Consider the following 16,021-nt stretch of genomic DNA (forward strand, 5'->3'; position numbering starts at 1 on the left):
AAAAGATCCAGCGGAGGAGAGAGGGGAGGGAAATCCCCGGATTCCTAATGGTTAAGTGATTTTCCAGTTGCTGTTGCTGCAAAGCAGATTTCCCCAAAGCTTGGCAACTTAAAACAACCGTTTTATCATGCTCACGGATTCTTTGGATCAGAAATTTAGATAAGGCACCGTGGGGATGACTTGTTCCACAGTGTTTGAGGCCTCAGCTATAAAGAGGGCCTAGGGGTGACCTGGAAGCCGGAAGCTGGAATTGTCTGAGCCATTTTTACTTGCACAGCAAGTGGTTGGTTGTCGGTAGGCAGCTGAGGGGGTCTACCAGGTACCGGCACGTGGGTTCTCCCCACGGCCTGGGTTTCCTCACCGAGTGGCCACCTCAGTGTAATCAGACCGCACATTGCAACTCAGAGTGAGTATCCGAGCTTCTAAGTGATTGTCACAGCAAGCAAGATGGAGGTTGTATGACCTAACCTTGGAGGTTACCTTAGACAAGTAGAGAAAGCCCCTATTTCCTCTGCATGCTGTAGGTTACAAGTGACTCACTAAGGTTAGTGCAGATTCCAGGGGAAGCTGCATAGACCTCACCTCTCAATGGGAGGAGTGTCAAAGAACTTGTGGATGTATCTTAAATCTGCTAACCCAGGGGTTGTCCTGGGTGATAGTTAGCAGTAGGTATAGCAGGCGAGCAGCCCAGACTGGAAGAGGCCAGAAGGCTCTAGCATAGATTGACTTATGGGGGTGACTTATGGGGGGATCATTAAGGGTCCCTGATATATCTGGACATCTTAGAAAGAGATTTTTAGAGTAGTGCAGAGAGAATTATTAACAAGTACCTATTAAAATAATCAGTTGATTATTAACTCTGGAAAGACAATAATTATATAAGGGACAATTTCATGCTCAGTTGTGAATATCATTTACACCGTGACAATAAGGTAAACATCAATGACTGTTCTAACCGAGTAATATTATATAACTTACATTGGAAAGATGGGGGAGAGGAAGGGCGTATCGTATGGTGAGTTGGATATGGGAGAGGAGAGAGAGAATATCCATATCCTCGATCCGTAATACGTGCATACAAATGAGGAAAAAGTGGCACGCCCTTTGGAGACATATTCTGAAATGATCAGCCAAAGGAGGAAAAAGTATTGCAGAAAATGGCTGGAGAGGGATTCAGGGGAAGAAGGCAGGATTTCTGTCTCCAAAACCTCTGACTCTTTACCTATGTGACCGTCCAACTTGTATGAAAATAACTAAAACAAAACAAAACCATTTTCTAGCAAAAGTAACGCTAGGCCCAGATCACTTGACAGGTGTCCATCACCAGCCATTGAAACTAACCCCTATTATGTATAAACTGTTTCAGAGACCAGAACAAGAATACCCTCATTATTGGGTGATGAGCCTGCTATGATCTGAATGTTCATGTGCTCCTAGAATTTATATGTTGAAACCCTAGCCCTCAGAGAGGATGGTATTAGAAGGTAGGACCTTTGGGAGGTGCTTAGGTCATGAGGGTGGGGCCTCATTAGTGCTTTTTTTTTTCCTTAAGTTTATTTTATGTTGAGAGAGAGCGTGCGCTGGACCCTAAGTGTGCGTGGGTGCAAGTGGGGGAGGGGCAAAGAGCAAGGGAGACAGAGAATCCCAAGCAGGCTCTGCACTGTCAGCTCAGCGCCTGATGTGGGGTTCCATCTCACAACCCATGAGATCATGACCTGAGGCGAAATCAAGAGTCGGACCTCAACCACCGACTGAGCCACCCAGGTGCCCCGGGGGTTAATGCTTCTGTAAAAAAGGTTCTAGAGATCCCTTGCCCCTTCCACTACTTTGAGGACCCAGTGAGAAAGCACCAGCTATGAATCGGGAAGAGGGCCGTCACCAAAACGTGACCATGCTGGCACTTTGATCTTGGACTTGTCAGCCTCCAGAACTGTGAGAAATAAATTTCTGTTGTTTGTAAGCCAACCGGTTTACAGCATTTTGTAGACGAGCCTGAACAGACTAAGCCTAATGTTACACTGACCCCAAAGCCAGATGAGGACCTATGACAATGAAAATCATGGGCCAGATTTGCTTTGGAATATAGGTACACTCCCAGTCCCCAGCCCCCGGAAGGTTCGAGAGAGCTTCTCCGTCCTGACGTGAGGGCACATGGGACCCAGGCTGTGAGCGGAAGGCTGAAGGGTTGTGGTGGGAATAGAGGCCGTAGCTTGTAAGCCAGGGGGTTATAGCTTTCATATACTTGTTCTTTTGTTTCCATTCAGTATTTTGCTAACTTAAAAAAGGCGTCTGAAAGAAAAAAAAAAAAAAAAGAACATAGGTGCAGAAAGACCAGGTGAAAAATGGCAAACCAAATCAAGCAAGGAGTGCGCGCGTGCACACCCACACAGACACGGGAGCAAATTGTGTGTAACCGGGAATGCGAGGAATGTCCTCACGGTGGGCCTCGAGTTGGCAGTTCGCTGCTCTGAGCCTGTCATCTTTTCCTCTGGGCCTTCCAGTGCCATCAAGGAAAGCCAGCCCACTCTGCAGCCCTTATAATTATCGCGGCCCCAGACCTTGCGGGAACCGTAGCTACCCCATGTTTCAGCGCCTGACCTCCACCTGCACCTCATTTCAGCTGGCCGTGGGTGACAACCGTGCCAATTGTGGTGCACTGCGTACCGGGGCTCACCACACCCTCCTGCCCGGCAGCTAGAGTCCTAGATTGCCACCTGACTGCTGGGAGAGCCAACTCTCGACTTGCATCCTAAGGGTCTGCTGCTTTAGGCCTCCTCGGATGCCAACTGTCACAGCCGGGGCGCCCCACAAAGCAGAGCCTGCAGCGGGGAGAGTAGGTGCTGTCATTTGCATCTCTAGAGAGGAGTGAGGAAAGGGAGTGCGGGGAAGGAGGAAGAGCCAATCTGAGAATGTGTCATTGAGCTGACTGCCATTAAATGCAATTGACGCTTTCATTGTGCTTGTCGCACATCCCCTCAGAAGCCATCCCCTCAGAAGCCTTGTAAACCACTGGCCCCTGCCTTTCACTGGCCAGGGGATTGCCTTGTGTGGCTGGAGCAAAGCTGTCTTAAAGTTGTTTTTTTTTTTTTTTTTTAACGTTTGTTTATTTTTGAGAGAGACAGAGTGCGAGTGGGGGAGGGGCAGAGAGAGAGAGGGCGACACAGAATCTGAAGCAGGCTCCAGGCTCCCAGCTGTCAGCGCAGAGCCCGAGGCGGGGCTCGAACTCATGAACCGTGAGATCATGACCTGAGCTGAAGTCAGATGCTTAACCGACTGAGCCACCCCGGGCGCCCCTGGAGCAAGGCTGTCTTAATGCCTCAGTGGATGCGAGGACCGGCTGCTGCCATGGACACCTTGACTGGTAATCTCAGCAGTGGGTGCAGCTGGCTCCATGTTTCTGAGAGAACAGCAGCCTGATGGGGGGAACTGCACATGCTGTTGCTCAGGCTATTCCGTGCACGCGTGCACCCCTGCGGAGACAAGACTGAGATAGCATCCATGCTGCATGGAAGATAATATAATCCCTACCTCACTCCATACCCTAAGCGAAGTACTTTCCAGCAAAGATCTCAAATAAATTTTAAAGAAGAAAATATAGGAGATATAGAAAGATTTCATGAAACAGAAGCACAAACCACAAAAGGCTGATAAATTTTACATTAACAGTTTGGAGACTGTACCTCAAAAAATATGAGTTATGAACTTAGAGGTTGTTTATAACGTGTACCTTAAAAAGAATGAGTACCCAGAATATATCAAGAACTCCTACAAATCAATAAGAAAAAGACTGGGTGGCTCAGCCTGTAAAGCGTCTGACTCTTGATTTTGGCTCAGGTCATGATCTCACAGTTCGTGGGATTGAGCCCTGTGTTGGGCTCTGCGCTGACAGCGCAGAGCCCGCTTGGGATTCTCTGTCTGTCTGTCTCTCTCTCAAAAATAAAGATATAAACATTTTTTAAAAATAAGAAAAAGACAAAGTACACAATGGCAAAATCGTAAAGGGATATGGATAGATAACTCACACAAGAGGAACCCCAAATAGCAGATAAACATATGAAACAGTGCTCATTATCATTAATAACAGAAAAACGAAAATTAAAACCATAATATGGTTCTCTGCACACTTGGGTGTGGTTCACAGATAGACTGGTGCAAATGTATTGGCCAACAATGGATAAGTGTTGATTTAGGAACACATACCTATGAATAAAAGTATGAAGACCCATACTTCAAATTTACGTAGGTGTTATCTGGTGGAGGGAAAAGGGGCTAGGGTAGGTTTCCTCTGTACTTTGTAATGCTTATTCATTTTTGAGAGAGAGAGTGAGTGGGGGAGGGACAGAGAGAAAGGGAGATACAGAATCTGAAGCAGGCTCTAGGCTCAGAGCGGTCAGCACAGAGCCCATCGCGGGGCTCGAACCCATGAACTGTGAGATCATGACCCGAGCCAAAGTCGGATGCTTCACTGACTGAGCCACCCAGGCGCCCCATGTGTTTTTATGATTTGTGATTAAACTGGGTGATGGAAACTTGGCTTTTGTCATGTTATACTTTATCCATTTTTCCCCGGTGTAATATTTCACAAAATCGAAGCAAAAGGTGTGTTTGCGTACGAGCTCCTCTTCTGGTGGGGGTTAGCAGTGCGTGAATCCTAGGCCTTGCCCCCGGGGGTCTCCTAGTCTGAGAGAGGAAGAAGAGAAGGCAGGATTTGATAGGGTTGGATGGGTTGAGTGCTGGAGGGAGGCCCGATTACAACCTTATCATACAGGTGCCTATAGCCCTCTTCACTGTGCCCATGGGAAGAAGTGGCCCAGAGGGATACACGTAGGGGAAAAGTCGGCAAGTAAGAGGCCAGGTGGGCAGGACTTTGGAGCCCGATATCTTGGGCTCACATCTCAAAACTCTACGGGTTAAGGAACGTCTGGGAACTTCAGCTTCTGTGGTGTGAGAGAGCGAGAACTCCCGCCTTTTCCTGGTTATTGTGAGGTTCATAGGGCACGTGGCGGATACTCAGCACACAGCAGCTGTTGTTTTAAAGCGGGCAACGCCGAGGTCAGATCTATTCCCGTCTTCCGGTTCACCTCGTATTGTATTTTTTCCAGATGCAATCAAAGGTAGATCGATGGGCAAAAGGAATCCCCATGTGCCCATTGGCCAGCCTAGACTCATTTCATCTCTACCTCTGCCCGCTTTCCGCGCTAGGTAGTCCGTCCGGGCCTCGGGTCGCTCGTCCGTGTGTGTTGCTGTCTAAAAGAGCTCCCCTTTACCTTTGGGCAGATGGCGATCTCGCTACAGAACACCACCGCGGCCAGCCGCTGCCTAAGAGTCATCCCGCCGTCGACGCCGTACTTCGCGCTGGGATTGGGTGAGTCAGCCCAGCCGTGGTCTGGACCGCCTCGGAATTGTGTGTTGGGCTCGCTCCTGGCACCGGCCCGCGTGACCCTCTGATGGGCCTGGGCCCGCGTTTCCCTCAGTCCCTGGGGCTCTCGTGCTCTGCCAGTAGCCTGCCCACCCGCCAGCCCATCCTCCTGACCGTGTGTCTCCGAGACCTGCCAGGCCCTTTCTCCAGTCACCCCTCCAGGCCCGGGCCTGCCCTCTCTCTGCTCGCCCTCCGTTCTGCCGCTGCGTCCGGTCAGGCCGTCCTCATTCGTCACTTAAACTTAACACTGCGGTGGCTTCCCAGCTGGCCTTCCAGCTTCCGTGAACACGGTGTTGTAAATCCCAAGAACGGCCTGATCGAGTCATTCCCCTCCCCCACTATGCTCAGAAGCTCGAATGGCTCTCTGCTGTCCCATCAGGCCAGGCGTGGCCTCACCTAACTATTCCAGGTGGACCATGTCCCCCACGCCCCCAACCCCCACCCGCCTGCTCCCTGCCCCGAGCCCTGGCGTCTTCACCTGGATTCCCTGCCCTCACAGCCTGTTCCCCTCGCGTGCCCTCGTTCTGCCGTCGCCGTGGCCTTGGCCCAGACAGCATCTACTCCCCCTGGCTGCCGTCTGTAGCCCTTGGGTCAAAGCCCTGGTGGCCGGCTGGTCCCCAGGTCCTCATCGGTTGCTTTTCTCACGCACAGGGATGTTCCCAGGAAAAGGCGGGATGGTGGCCCCTGGGATGACCTGCCAGTATATCGTCCAGTTTTCTCCCGACTGCCTCGGGGATTTTGATGATTTCATTTTAGTTGAGACCCAGTCAGCCCACACGCTCGTGATCCCCCTGCAAGCCCGGAGGCCACCCCCAGTGCTGACATGTGAGTGTGCGCGCCGCCCTCCCCGGGATTCAGTCAGGCTGCCTGCTCTCAGGGCCCCTTTGTGGCAGCGCACGACTTGGTCCTCTTGGGGAGGGGCTTCTGGGTCCTAAGGAGGGACACCATGCGGACTTCCACGGTGTCAGACCCCAACTGTCCTACTTCCCAGTGGAGGCTGACTCCGAATCGCACGCATGAGGAGAGGAGTTTAGCAGCCCGGCTAGCTCCAGCATGGGCTCCTCTGACTCGTGGACACCCCCGAGGGCCTGCGCCACACGGAGGCAAGGAAGAGGTGCCCAGGGCCCTCGGCAGATGTCGCCTCTGTGGCTCTGGCGGGGGGGGGGGGGGGGCTTCCTTGGAAGGCCGGCTTTGGCTGGGCCCCCTCATTTACAAGCCTGGGCACAGACTAGAAGCTAGGACTCTCACCACAACCCCCAGGCCCATGCTGGGTGGTCCTGGCCGAGGCCTGAGTCCATAGTGGGCACAGACTCCTGTCCTAGCCCTCAGTGCGTGGAGGCTGCCACGTGGGAGTGGGGGTCAGGGAGTGTCCCCATTCATCCCCTGCTCTGGGTGCCGGGCCACGGCTGCTCTGAGCTCTGGCTGGGCCTCAGGAGAACAAGGGCAGCGGGGCCTCTCTGGAGGACGGGCTATTTTCTCATGTGCGTCTTTTCCTATGGCTGCAGTGTCACCGGTATTGGACTGTGGCTACTGCCTCATCGGGGGAATGAAGATAACCAGGTTCCTGTGCAAAAACGTGGGCTTCAGCGTCGGCAAGTTCTGCATCATGCCTAAAAAGAGCTGGCCGCCGCTGAGCTTCAGGGTGAGTGACCGCAGACTGCTACCCAGAGCGAGAACGAATCCGGCAAAGGAAACCCCCCGCCGCCACCCCGTGGGGACTTGCCGGAGTGCACCTGTGATGGGAAACACACGGGAAAAAGAACGGCGTACCCTCTGTCCCCCGGCTGCCGTGATCCACACGCGGATCCAGACGTACGGAGTCCGGTGCTGACACCCGTGTCACCTGGGCGGGTGGTCTCACCTCCGTCACCCTCCCAGGCCTGGCTCACGTGTCGCTGCATTTATTCCTCCAGGCGGTCACCCCCGTAGCCAATGTTTTTTTTTTTTTTTAATTTTTTTTTTTTTTTGTTAACATTTATTTATTTTTGAGACAGAGAGAGACAGAGCATGAACAGGGGAGGGGCAGAGAGAGAGGGAGACACAGAATCGGAAACAGGCTCCAGGCTCTGAGTGGTCAGCACAAAGCCCGATGCGGGGCTCGAACTCACGGACCGCGAGATCGTGACCTGGCTGAAGTCGGACGCTTAACCGACTGCGCCACCCAGGCGCCCCAAGATTTTATTTTTAAGGAATCTCTATACCCAACATGCGGCTCAAACTTACAACTCCGAGATGAAGAGTCCCTCGCTCCACTGACTGAGTCAGCCAGGCGCCCCGCCAATGTTTTAAGAGATACAGGGTTACAAGGTGGCAGCTGTTGGACTGAATTCTGTGTGCATATTTATTTGGCACTGTGCTTAAAAACATTTTTTGAGACGACCTTGAGAAGCCGGGAGAGTTCACGTAAAAGTCCGCATTTCCAGTCTCTGAAAAACTGGCAGCCGGGCAGCGCTGGGCCAGGCCTCACCGCGGCCCCACTGGCTGGAGCCCGGCACTGCACCGTCGACCGCATGTGCACACGGTTGTTTTTCTTGTGGGCGGGATATTTCTTGGTAACTGTGCCTCTGGAAAACAAGCGATAGATCCGGAGGACACACGTTTCGCTCACTTCTGCTACCTGCCGGGGTCCCGTAGGTGTGGGGTCGTGTCCCCGGCCTGCTGAGACGGCTCCCTTTGTCGGCAATCGAGCTGCAGCCTTGCCAGCGAGGTGGGGGCTCCCCTCGGCTCTGGCTGCAGCTTCGAGCCCCGGGGGGCGGATTGGGGATCACCGGGCACTGTGGTGGGGAAGGGACTGTGCTGGGGGAGCCCATCTCCTGGATGAGGCCTTCTCTCACACTGTTGCTGCGCGTGTGAAGCACTTGTCAGTGGTGTTCCTTCCTCCTCCTACCAGTGGTCAGCCCTTCACAGGGGTTCTGGGAGCCTTGGGAAGCACGCCTGGTGCCCAGGGAAGGTGGAGCGAGTGCTTGCTGAATGGACGGGCCTCAGTTTCTTCACTGGCTGTGTACCGGATGGTCCTTAATATCCTTCAGATTGCAAAATGGATGTTTCGAGAAGTGTGTAATCTTAACTGCTGGATTTTACAATCTCTTCCGCACTCTTGTGTAATTTTCCACTTTTCTTTAAGGCTGTCGCAACCTTGGGCTTCGTTGAGCAACCTCCCTTTGGAATCCTGCCTTCCATGTTTGAGCTGGCTCCGGGGCAGGCCGTGTATGTGGAGGTAGGTAATTGACATGACGTGTATTTTCTCCTTGTTACGATTGGTCGTGACTGTTTCCTCAACTGCTTGCATGATTTCATTTTGCCTCTGTGTTTTCATGACCTGAATATCCACCCCCATTCCAGGGTGGTTTCTGTGTAGGAGCATGGTCTCACATTCTGTGGGGGTGAGGCGATTTGCTTGCCTTATGATCCCTCTGACAAAGCAAGGGCAGACAGCCCCAGCATTTCCATCATGATCCCAGATGCTGCCCGTCCACACCGTTAGCAGGGCGGTCCCTTCCACCTCAGCTGCCTCCAGGATGGTCCTTTGGTTCTTCGATCTCTCTTGGATACCAGCCCCCACCCCTGCCAGGTCTGGTGCCTGGGGACTGACAGTGGCTTTGTCCTCTTTTTTCTTTAATTCTTGGTTATACAGTCTGCAAGGCTTGGCTTCCTTAGGCCTTATTCTGAACGTCCGCTTAAAGCTCCCGGAGTCGGATCTGCAGGCTGTGGGCTTATCCTTTCCCAACCAGCTTCTTTCAGAGGTCCCTTGGGCTCATCACACCTTCTCACTGGTCCCCAGCACGGTCTGTGAGAAACGGTGACGTCTCCCTGCCCCTCTCGTTCCACACCTTCGCCCTCCCTGACTCCCTGGCCCAGGAATCCGACTGTGCCACCAGCGTACGTGGCCTTCCTCGCTAGTCTGCTGGAGGAGGCACCGACACTCAAGAGTGAAGGCTGTCTGGTTTCTGGCGAGGAGGATTTGGACCACGCCATGGCATCAGACAGTGAGAGCCAAGAGCCACGGGGTTTTCAAATGTAGCTGCCTATCGCAGCCTCCTGAGAACCTTGCGGACACATTGCTCTCTTGGCCCCATCCTGAGGTTTCGAGTTAATGGGTCTGGGGTTTGCCTGAGGCATAGGATTTTTTTTTTAAGTTTATTTATTTGAAAGAGAGAAAGAGAGCACACCTGGGAGGAGCAGAGAGAGAGAAGGAGAGAGAGGATCCTAAGCAGGCTCCGTGCTGTCAGCGCAGAGCCCGACGTGGAGCTTGATCCCATGAACTGTGAGAGCGTGACCAGAGCTGAAACCAAGAGTTGGAACCTTAACCACCTGAGCCACCCCGGCACCCCAAGGCATAGGATTTTTAAAGCTCTGCGGTGCGCAGAAAGTCTGAGGACCACTGCTGTAAGTTGCTTTTTCATGGTGAAAAGGAGGGCTTCCCTGTATCAGCTGCTTTCCAGTTTCAAGTGCCTGATGGGATCTTTTGGAGCCCTGGAGTGATGCGGTCATGCTCATGTCTGTGCAGATCTGATCCCCAGTAAGAACCTGGCTCTTGGGGCTGGGATGAGGCCAATTCAGGGCATCATAGGCCTTTATCAGTCCTCGCCTGCTGCTGGGGGATGGCTTGGGTCCTCTTGCCTGGTCCAGACCGTGTCAGTACCTTGCGGTGTGGCTTTAAGAAATTGGGGTCAGTCACCCCTGGCCGAGGCCAGGACACCTCCCTCACGCCACCGTCCTCTGATCCCCAGGGAAAGGCAGAGGGGAGCGGCAGAACCCTGTGGGGAGCAGTGAGGAGTCAAGAGGGGGTTTCTCCCGTTGGCGTTCCTTGTGTATTTTCTTTTTTGATTGTTTGGGGTTTTGTTTTAAAACGTACTCATGTTTCCAAGTGAGAAACAAATTCACATGACTAAAATCCAGAGATGGGAATAAACGGTCAAATGTCCTTTTCCGCTGCAGCTTTTCGGCCACCCGGATATCCACAACCTCACCGGGTCCTCTGAACGCCCTTTCAGAGATAACCCACGTGTGTTTTCTTTGTTTCCACTTTTCCTTCCCACACATCGCTACCCACTCACCGTTCTGCTCTACCTTTGTTTTCTAAATGTGTATTTATTTTGAGAGAGAGAACGTGCACACAAGGAGGGGAGGGGCAGAGAGAGAAGGAGAGAGAGAATCCCAAGCAGGCTCCGTGCCATCAGCACAGAGCTTGAGATGGGGCTCGAGCTCACGAACCATGAGGTCGCAAGCTGAGCCAAAATCAAGAATCAGATGCTTAACCCACTGAGCCACCCAGGTGTCCCAGTTCTGCTAGATCTTTTTTTTTTTTTCATATTTTTTTAACATTTATTTATTTTTGAGAGACAGAGACAGAGCACAAGTGGGGGAGGGGCAGAGATAGAAGGAGACACAGAATCGGAAGCAGGCTCCGGGCTCCAAGCCGTCAGCACAGAGCCCGATGCGGGCTCAAACTCATGAACCGTGAGATCGTGACCTGAGCCGAAGTCGGACGCTCAACCGACTGAGCCAACCGGGCGCCCCAGTTCTGCTAGATCTTAAGGAGCAGTCTCGTATTTTTCACAACTGCATGGTATTCCACTGTGTGAACGAACCATGATTCAGGTCAGCCGTCCCCCACTGACGGACATGAAGGTTTTTTTCTGATCTCTGGCCATTTTGGTGACTGCATACGTCACTCTGTCCAACTATGAGTCTCCCAGCAGGTTACAGCCCTTGAAGTGGTTTTGCTGTCTCGGGGGGTCTCTGCTGGTCCGAATTGCGATACACATTGCCAAAATCGCCACCATGCGGAGATATGAGGGTGCCTGTTTTCTCACACTCTTGCCAACAATGTGTTGTCAAACTCAAAAGAAAAACTGTTTTAAAAAAAAAGGAAAAACTATTATCATGGACTGTTAAAGCATATACAAAAACGGAGAGGATAGTTTAATGATCACTGTGTCCTCAGTACCCAACGTCAACGTTTATCAACTCTTGGCCAACCATATGGCATCTACACCCTTCCATCTCTTCCAGCCAACCCCCCCCTTTCCCTCCAGATGATTTTGGAGAAAATGAAGATATCTTCTTGTTGCATTTACGACTCCTAACTTTCTGCTCTTTACCAGTATGAAGGGTGAAAATGTTTTCTGCGTGGTTTTCCTTTCCATTTCTTGTATCATGAATGAGGTTAAACGTGTTGTCATTTGTTTAAGAGCCGTTTGCATCTCAGTCTCTGTGAACCTTTTCTTCATGCCTTTCAACTTGCTTCCTGCCTTAGTCTGGGGTGGAGCCTTGCAGAACGCCCTGGCTTTCGGGGGAAGGGGGAGCAGCAGAGAGGGAAACGAGGGGTGGAGAATAAGGGGAGGGGTGCGTGTCTGAGAGGGGGAAGCTCCTGAACGACAGCCCTTCTCTCCCCAGGTCTCGTTCCTCCCGACAAGCCTGGAAAAGGCAGAGCAGACCTTCATCATTGTGTGCGACAACTGCCAGATAAAGGAGCTGGTGACCGTAGGTGGGCTTGTGAGTGCGCCCAGGCCACCTCAGGTTCTGGGGCATCCTGCTGAAATTTCCCCAAGATGCCCACCCGCCTACCTACCTACCTACCTACTTATCTTCCTTCCTTCCCTCCTCCCTTCCTCCTTCCCTCCCTCCCTTCCTTCCTTCCTTCCTTCCTTCCAGTTTGACCCAGCAAGCATTTAACTGAGTACCCGCTATGTACCAGGTTATCAAAATCACCTCCTTTTGGTCTGGGAAGATGTGGGGACAGGATCTGCGTGCTGAAGGCCCCTGTTGCCCTCTTGTGTCCACCTCCTGGGGTCACGATCAAGGCCGGTTGCATGTGGATGGTAGCGTAGATCCCGTGACAGCCTTTGGCCACAGAGTCCTGATTTCAGCCCTTTTTATCCCCTGTGTCAGGAATTGGGCAGCTGGTTGCTTTGGATCTGATCTATATTTCTGGTGAAGAAAGTCAGCCGGAGCCTGGAGAGCTCACAGACGTAACAGCCCAGCACTTCGTACGCTTTGAGCCGGAGAACGTTCAGTCCACAGCTAGAAAACAGCTCATTATTAGAAACGCGACGTGAGTGACCGCTGGGCAGTACCCTTCAACACGCACCCTTTCTGCTTCCCCGCCTGGCCCGGAGCTCCCAGTGGGCCAGGAGGGTCCAGATTTTCCCTGTCCACCATGGTAGCCACAGGTGACCATTTAAGTTGAAATCAACTAAAATTAAACTAAAACTCACTTTTTCGGTGGCCCCAGTCACATGTTGAGTACTAGCCACGTGTCGCTAGCCACACTGGACAGAGCAGATATGTACGTTTTTCCCTCACTGCAGGAAGTTATAGTGGGCAGTGTTCTAGATTATCCTGGACTACCCTTAGCCCCGGAACGGTTTTACAGAGAGGTCTTGCCATGCCCATGAGGGGAAGCCATCCACGTCCCAGGATCAGATTGTGGCCAGTGGGTTCAGTTCTCACTGCCAGCCAGGCTTCCCGGGTGACCCCGGGCCTTACCATCTGCTGTCCCTCCCCATCAGCAGTGTGCCAGAGTCCCGCCTCCCCACCCCCATGCAGTTGTCCCTGCTCTGTTGGCAGCCAGTGCCGGACAGAGCCACCCTGGGAGGCCACAGCTGGAGAGGTGGAGGGCAGTGGAGGGGGGAGTTCATGGGGCAAACCTTTGGAACTCTCACATGGTAGGAGACACTGCAGAAAAATGTCCTAGGGTCCGTAGCCTGATAGTTAGAGCCTGGTTCCCTGTGTTCACCATTTTCCTGAGTCACCGTGGCTCTAACCCCCAACTGCTATGGTGGGGAGGGGGCAGCTCTCTTAGGAGGTCTCTGGCAGATTCTCTGACCTCCACGGGACGAGCCTCAGGGCTGACCTGGCCACTTCCTGCTCCTAGAGCAGGGCCGGGCCAGGCAGGGGGTGGGAAGACCGGTCCGGCAGAGGTGGGATGCGGCCTTGGATCCCCTGCCCCCACAGGTGCGTGGAGCTGGCCTTCCACTGGCAGATCGTGAAGCCGAACCTGCAGCCCCTAATGCCTGGAGAGACCTACAGCATGGGCAGCCTCAAGTACCACCCTGACAGGGAGACGGCCTTCTCCGTCCTGCCCGAGAGAGGGGCTCTCAGCCCCCACGCGGACCACGAGTTCATCCTGAGCTTCTCTCCTCGTGAGGTTAAAACGATGCCATCGTGGTAGTCACGCATGCCTGGGTCAGGGTACTGCCACCACCCCCTGCCCATGTTCTTTAGTGACACTGAGGCCACAGCCGAGCCTGACGAGATCCCGGCACCCTCTGAGGCCGGCCCGTAGCTAAGAGTGGGGCTGGAGGACGAAGCAGCCTCTCTGGCCGGGTCCTGACGGTGCACACGCCCGGTCTGCCGCGAGACCCTGGGCTCATTTCCTCAGCTCTGGTGTCTTCCGTGTTTCCGCTAAGTCGACAACAGTGCCACCCCTGGGCAGCCCCCAGCACCCCCCGGCGTGTGAGGTGCAGGTGCAGAGCACAAGGTTCACACGGGGGGCTCCAGTGCGAGGCCCTGTGTGTGACTCGAGAGGGGAGTGAGAGCTGGGTGTGAAGGGGGTGCCCTGGGACCCTCTGCCTCTCAGCTCCGCACCCCGGCCTCACTGTTCTGGGAGGGTGTTTCTGGGAGGGTGCCGCCCACGGTTGAGGGCTCTGCCGGTGGGCAACGTCAGGGTCTGGAGGGCCTTTCCTTCCTGTCCGCTCGGGCGCAGCTGAGGGAGGAGCACCAGTCTGGAGTCTGCGGTGGCCCCCCTGAGTCCTGGCTCCCGTCCTGGCAGGCCCACACCTCTTCCCCTAGGGTAGGGGGGAGGTAGCAGGGAAGCAGCACTGTGTTTTCCAGAAGGCCTTTGTGGCAGCGAGGCCAGGGGGAGAAGGAATTCCTGCCATGGCTCCCGGCTTCTCCGGGGCCACCTGAACGGAGGGCAGTTTGTTTTCAGGGTGCTGTGTTTGTCTTGCAGCTGAGGGATTTCCACAGTGTGCTCCAGATGGTGCTAGAAGAAGTCCCAGAGCCCACGAGGTGAGCGGGGGCTGGGCCCTGCACGAGGGCTGGGCAGCGGGGCCTGCCTTCTCCTTGGGGGTCCTGGGGAAGGCAACGCGAAGGGGTGAAGGAGCCCCCGGCTCCCCGGCAGGCTTTGACGCGGGGGAGCACTTTGCCTTGTCCTGGCACCTAGGCCTGGAGGGGCTCAGCCGCGGGGGACAGCTCGCCGGGCTCCACTCAGTGGGCCCTGGGCGGTGGTGACGAACGAGGCGAGGCTGTGCCCGTGGGGGCATCTCTACCAGCTCTGCCCCGGGCAGACGGTCAGGGTGGGTCTCCAGTCAGCCTCTGGAGAGACCCTGGGCTGGGTGCCCATGCCGCTGCGGTGTGGTCCCTGGAGGCAGCGGCAAGGGGCCCCGTCCCAGTACTGTGATGGGAGTTCATCACTGGTTGGCTGGGCCTCTGATTTGAGGGCGCTTAGGAGCTGTAGGGGGGAGGCGGGGGGGGAGTGCTTCCTCTTCACAAGACCCCAGGCAAGGGACAGAGGTGAGGGGCACGGAGGGCCATGCTCCTGGGCTGCGTCGGCTCTTAGCTCCCGGCGGGTTTGTGTTCAGCTTGGAATTGGAAACCCTGAAGGATTGCTCATGCTCTGCGGATGATGTCATTGTCCTGGAAATCGAGGTGAAAGGCTCGGTAGAACCTTTCCAGGTCCTCTTGGAACCGTATGCCCTCATCATCCCCGGGGAGAACTACATTGGTATAACCGTGAAGAAAGATTTTAAGGTAGGCTGTGGTCTCTCCCGAGCCTGGGCTGAACTTGGCATGACTGGGCGGGGTACGGCTGGAGGGGCAGATGGCAGCTAGCTTACTGGTTGTAACCCGATGCCGGACTGGGCATGTCTGTCATCTTACCAGCTCCCCAGCATCCTCTGAATGATAGGGCTGCGGAAGCCTTCCTGCGCTCCTGGGTCTCTGGCAGGACACGATGCCCACGGACCCTGCCGCGTGGCGTTGATGGCCAAGAATTAGCGGGGAGGGAGGGTGTCAGGAGGACCCGTTGTGAGCCCGGAGCCCCGCAGTCCTTCGGTGGGTACAGATGTGTGCAGGGGCAGTGCCCGGGGAGCCTGGATTGGGGCATGTCTTGCAGATGTGGAACAACAGCAAGTCCCCCATCAGATACCTGTGGGGGAAGGTCAGTGACTGCCACATCATTGAAGTGGAACCCTGCGCAGGGACCATAGGTACCGGGGGCACCTCCTGGGGCTGGCTGGGGAAGGAGACCTGAGAGGAAGAGGGGCCTGTGCAGGCATTCGGGGGGGTCCCGGGATCAGCTCCGGCCGCAGCCTGGCACATGTGGTGGGCGAGAAGTCAGCAAAGGCCAGGCATCTGGGCCCAGCCGCAGCCGGAAACTGCCCCGCCCCCTTTCTCCAGCTCACTTTGCCCTCTCTCCCAGAGCCCAGCGAAGTGGAGGATTTTGAGTTGAGCTTTACCGGGGGTGTCCCCGGCCCAACAAGCCAGGACCTGCCGTGTGAAATCCAAAACTCACCCTCACCGGTGGTGTTACACATTGAGGCGGCCTTTAAGGTGCTGTTTGGGGGGCTGGGCAGCTGGGTGGGCCAGAAGGGTGGC

At 54.6% G+C, this 16,021-nt stretch overlaps 1 protein-coding gene across 2 annotated transcripts in view; it reads left to right on the forward strand.

Moving 5' to 3' along the window:
• DLEC1 (DLEC1 cilia and flagella associated protein) overlaps nt 1–16,021 on the forward strand; it is a 90,430-nt gene that overhangs the window by 46,997 nt on the left and 27,412 nt on the right. For both annotated transcript variants that reach the window (XM_030328403.1, XM_030328404.1), the window contains exons 7-17: nt 5,278–5,365; nt 6,071–6,244; nt 6,925–7,061; nt 8,544–8,636; nt 11,819–11,909; nt 12,314–12,476; nt 13,379–13,571; nt 14,376–14,434; nt 15,007–15,175; nt 15,540–15,633; nt 15,846–15,976. In XM_030328403.1, coding sequence (XP_030184263.1) covers nt 5,278–5,365; nt 6,071–6,244; nt 6,925–7,061; nt 8,544–8,636; nt 11,819–11,909; nt 12,314–12,476; nt 13,379–13,571; nt 14,376–14,434; nt 15,007–15,175; nt 15,540–15,633; nt 15,846–15,976 — 1,392 coding nt within the window. The remainder of the gene's footprint in view (nt 1–5,277; nt 5,366–6,070; nt 6,245–6,924; nt 7,062–8,543; nt 8,637–11,818; nt 11,910–12,313; nt 12,477–13,378; nt 13,572–14,375; nt 14,435–15,006; nt 15,176–15,539; nt 15,634–15,845; nt 15,977–16,021) is intronic.

This window comes from Lynx canadensis, chromosome C2, assembly GCF_007474595.2.
Source record: "Lynx canadensis isolate LIC74 chromosome C2, mLynCan4.pri.v2, whole genome shotgun sequence".
Taxonomy (NCBI): Eukaryota; Metazoa; Chordata; class Mammalia; order Carnivora; family Felidae; genus Lynx; species Lynx canadensis.